General features: G+C 37.8%; 2 protein-coding genes across 2 annotated transcripts in view; both read left to right on the top strand.

Annotated features, from left to right (window-relative positions):
• The first annotated feature begins 68 nt into the window (after positions 1-68).
• Positions 69-1673, top strand: LOC108630913 (uncharacterized). The gene is made up of 2 exons (XM_018034489.2): positions 69-841; positions 930-1673. Exons 1-2 carry the CDS (start codon positions 777-779, stop codon positions 1495-1497), a joined length of 633 nt encoding a protein of 210 aa, XP_017889978.1. The 5' UTR covers positions 69-776; the 3' UTR covers positions 1498-1673.
• A 373-nt stretch (positions 1674-2046) lies between these two features.
• Positions 2047-4257, top strand: part of LOC108630921 (glycogen [starch] synthase) — a 5563-nt gene continuing 3352 nt past the window's right edge. The window contains exons 1-5 of the mRNA XM_018034507.2: positions 2047-2572; positions 3023-3184; positions 3253-3437; positions 3707-3903; positions 3974-4166. Of these exons, the coding sequence (XP_017889996.1) occupies positions 3043-3184; positions 3253-3437; positions 3707-3903; positions 3974-4166 (717 nt within the window). The 5' untranslated portion in view covers positions 2047-2572; positions 3023-3042. The remainder of the gene's footprint in view (positions 2573-3022; positions 3185-3252; positions 3438-3706; positions 3904-3973; positions 4167-4257) is intronic.

The following is a 4257-nucleotide window of genomic DNA, read 5'->3' as shown; positions in this document are numbered from 1 at the left end:
TTCCTCACCGTACGCGCGGCGATCGAAATTCCGCAAATCTTACATCACTGCCGTAACATTATGGGTACCTCAAACTTGCCCAGTCTTTATCTTCCGAAGAAAATGTCAGTTTTTCTTGGAAATATAAAATAGAATAAAATAATTCGTATAAATCCAAACGTTGTCAGACGTTGATGGTACAGCTTACGGTACTAGGTGGCTTAGTCGATGAACCCTAACTCGTAGGTAGAATATGCTCAGTGACGATTAAAAGAACCGACGAAATTCAAACAGTTATCGGAGAAATGGCATATTGATGTTTTGACGGAGTTCGGGGCTTGCTCCGATTCCGTCTCGAGTCAGCCTGGCAATTCAGTTTCGGCTGATTGTTGGGATTGGCTCAACAGAGTTAATTCAAAAATTAGTTGATTGAAATATTTCTTTCTGTTCTAATTTTCGATATTTTTGGTACGAAAAAGATCGGATTTCATCAGAACATGTCAGAATATTTTTAAATTGCATATTCGATGCAAAAATTCAGCAAGTTCCTATATCCATGTATAAAACATGTAGCAGTTCGAAGAAGCGATAGTAGAAAAACAGGGAAAGAGAATCATATAGGCCTGTCTCTGTGTTTTTGGCTAACCGTGTTTGCTCCACCTATCTCTCCTGTGTATAGTATGTCTGCGAGCGAGTAACCTATTAATCGTTAGTTGTCTTATGATCCATTATAATCAAGTGGAAATAAAGCGACTAAGGAGAAGAAGTTTAAATACAATATTTCATACTTATCCGACATGGTGAAAAAATGTATCATTTGCAAAGCAAAGCCAAGTCCAATTTCTGATCGTACTTTTCATCTGTAAGTATTGTATTATTTGCAACGTTTAGTTTGTGTAGCTCCTAAACTCAAAATGCAATATTTATAAATTATTTCTTGTCACATGCAGGTTTCCTACAAACGAATCCTTAAGGAAAAAATGGCTTGATGCAATTAATTTAAATAAAGTTCCTAATTTCAAAACTGCTTATGTATGTAGTGAACATTTTGACGATGAATCATTTCCAGGCTGTCATGAACAAACAATAAGACGGAGGCTTTCTTTGATAGCAATTCCAAACAGAAATTTGTTTAATCTGTCATCAGAAAACGTGATAAAAGAATCAGTAGTAGGGAATATTAATTGTGTCGAAAGTGGAAAAAGTAATGAAAGTAATATAATAGAAAGTGAAGAAAGTGACGAAAGCAATGTAATTTATGTAATAGAAAGTGAAAAAAGTGACGAAAGCAATATAATAGAAGGTGAACATTTACAAGAGAATGCATATCAAGTGTCTGAAACATTTATAGATACAGACAGAGAGGAAATAAGAGTGCTCACGCCCGGGTTTTGCGTGTTCCCCATACTAGTGCAGCCGGTGCAGCCTCCAACTGTTTTTTTACAGGGATCTGACACCATAATGGATATAGGAACACAGGGATGGAGCATAAACCCGTATTTTAGTCTAGGGGTGTGAAGCTGCTTTCGGGGTGAGGAGAATACAGTCACATGGTTTGTGGTGCGCATTAATGATTGATTGAAACATAAAAGCGCAAAAGTTAAAAATTGCACATTGATTGAATTGAACTTTATTACTTGTATTACTATATAATTACTATAATTAACTAATAAATATGAATAAAAAAGACATAATTAATGTATATTAATATTTTATTTATTCAAACATAGAATCCAGGTTTGATTCCACTGCCGTCAATTTTTGTCTCTAGTTATCTAATTTTATTGTTTTAATTAAATGAATTGGTTACATCAGTACGCTCAATAATATCAGCATTGTTAAAAAATGTATAAAATATTATATACAAGTAAATGAAAAGGAAGCACGCTCGTGGAAGGGGTGGAAGGAGCTTCACCCCCCTTCATCCATAAAAGCAGTTTATACATTCTTTTTCCTTCAGTTCCATGGGACCTATATGATTCTCTTTCTCTGTTTTTCTGCTATCGCTTCTTCGGACTGCTAGTGCGGTCTATTCTTATATGTCTATGGTTTGAGTAGAGATCTTCCTTGTCTCTGGTTGCACTCTACGAAAGTCAGACTCCCGCGGTGTTGTCATTTTATTCTGATCATGTCTAGGAGTAGTGGATTCAGAGTTCAGTTCAGGGACAGATCTTACATGCATATAAGATCTATTCTGTTGCATTCTATTACCAACAAAGTCTCTGCGCTCAGGAATGCTAATTTATATGTATATTTTATAATTTAGATATTCAATCACACTGACATGTATATCGTGCCATCTATTGTTATGAAAGAAGCACGAAGCGATGTGTTTATCAGTGAATCGAGGAAGACCCGTCGAGTTGGAATTGATTGGAACTTGGAAGTCGGGGCCGAGCAGAGCCCATAGTGCGCGGCGCGAGCCCCGCTCCCGGTTTCGAGCCCTTGCGACTTCGCGACCTTTTCTAGTTTGTGGTGACCTTCACGCGAACTTGACCGTAGATCCGTGTTCCCGACCGTGGTCCACCCACCCGTTCCGCTCGCTCCTCGGCACGTCGACAATTATTGCACGATTATTTAAGCCAGTAAACAAGTGAGTTATAACAAAGCAGTTCAAACAATACCGTGCATCTCCTGCGTTCTCGAACGAGCAAGCATCATTTGTTTTCCGACGATTTTACGGAACCGGCTTTCCCGCAGAAAAATGGCAATACTCTACACTGTCATTGACCTCTGATGAATTCATTCATGACATAACGTTGCTCTTTCGATTACGATACTTAATCAGTTCACTTGTATCTCTCGGCGGAAAGTTTTATGCTCACGAAATAACACACGTGCCGGGTCGATCTTAATCTGAATAAGATTTAACTTGAAATAAATATTCGAATTTCCGATAACGAAACGTATCGCGAGTTCGATTATATTTTAAAAGTAGAATATAATACGCGCGGATTAAAAGTTACCATAAACTCGGCCGGAATTTCATCAATGCGCTATAATTGTAAATCATAACATAATTATACTTGTTTCACACGTGCAGATTGTACGAAATCCAGAAAAATGTCGAGGGAACAACGTGTATCCCGAAGATTTTATCGTATGGACAGTTGCAACGATTTATTTGAATTTATGGATCGTGGATATTCGGCACAGAATGAGAATAGATGGAATTTCGAAGTCGCATGGGAGGCAGCCAACAAAGGTACACATTCTTCTGTATTAATTTCATACATTTAACTGCCTGTTCCTATCAATCGTTCTGCTTTTCAGTCGGTGGTATATACACGGTAATACGATCGAAAGCTTATGTATCAACGGAGGAAATGGGGGATCAATATTGTCTCATTGGGCCTTACAAAGAGACTTCTGCACGAACAGAAGTCGAGGAAGCTGACTTCCCTCATAACAATCCATTGCATTTAGCAGTGCAAGTGTTACGTGAACAGGGATTCAAAGTAAGTTTACATAACATCGTTCGCAATGTCCAATTAACAGCGATGAAAAATATAATGGAGCACAAATCTCAGTAATTTTAATGGATTTCTAGTTTCAATAAAGATAATACGCTTAGTTAAATCCTACGCCTAGAATAGAAATTTGGCTGATGTCCAGGTGCAAGGCCAAAATTAATTCAAGGGCAATTGCCCTGCAACCAAACACTCCATTCTATTTGTCATAACTGAAAATAAATATGTTTTACAATAAAATAAAAGCTGCTATTGAGGTTGTAACAGGAACGTGGTTAGTGGATGGGAACCCTCAAATTATTCTTTTTGATATTGGAAGCGCAGCATGGAAGTTGGATGAGTACAAGCAAGAATTATGGAATACTTGTAATCTCGGTATTCCTCATTTAGACATAGAAGCGAACGACGCGATTATACTCGGTTATCTCGTTTGTCAGTTTATCTCAGAATTCAGGTAAATCTTGCAATAAATCTAAGTTTTGTTGTCATTCGTAACAAAGACTGTGAATGTTAATTTATTACAGAAAAGCTGCCGAAGGATACTCGGATGTTCCTCCTCGAGTCGTCGTTCATTGCCACGAATGGCAAGCCGGTGTCGGGCTGATCGCATTGCGAACCAGACACGTGGACGTTGCCACAGTTTTCACTACGCACGCCACTCTTCTCGGGAGATATCTTTGTGCGGGAAAGACTGATTTTTATAACAATTTAGATAAGGTAAGTAATCCTTGCTTCAAATAGAAGTTGTTTTCCTTCTAACTTCGATATTTAATGAGTTACATATGATTATATGGCATTTTACTGATGT

This window comes from Ceratina calcarata, unplaced genomic scaffold (genome assembly GCF_001652005.2).
Source record: "Ceratina calcarata isolate Rehan_Ccalc_2016 unplaced genomic scaffold, ASM165200v1 scaffold79.2, whole genome shotgun sequence".
NCBI lineage: Eukaryota > Metazoa > Arthropoda > Insecta > Hymenoptera > Apidae > Ceratina > Ceratina calcarata.
The sequence above is the reverse complement of the archived record's forward strand: the minus strand, read 5'-3'. Positions and strand labels throughout refer to the sequence as shown.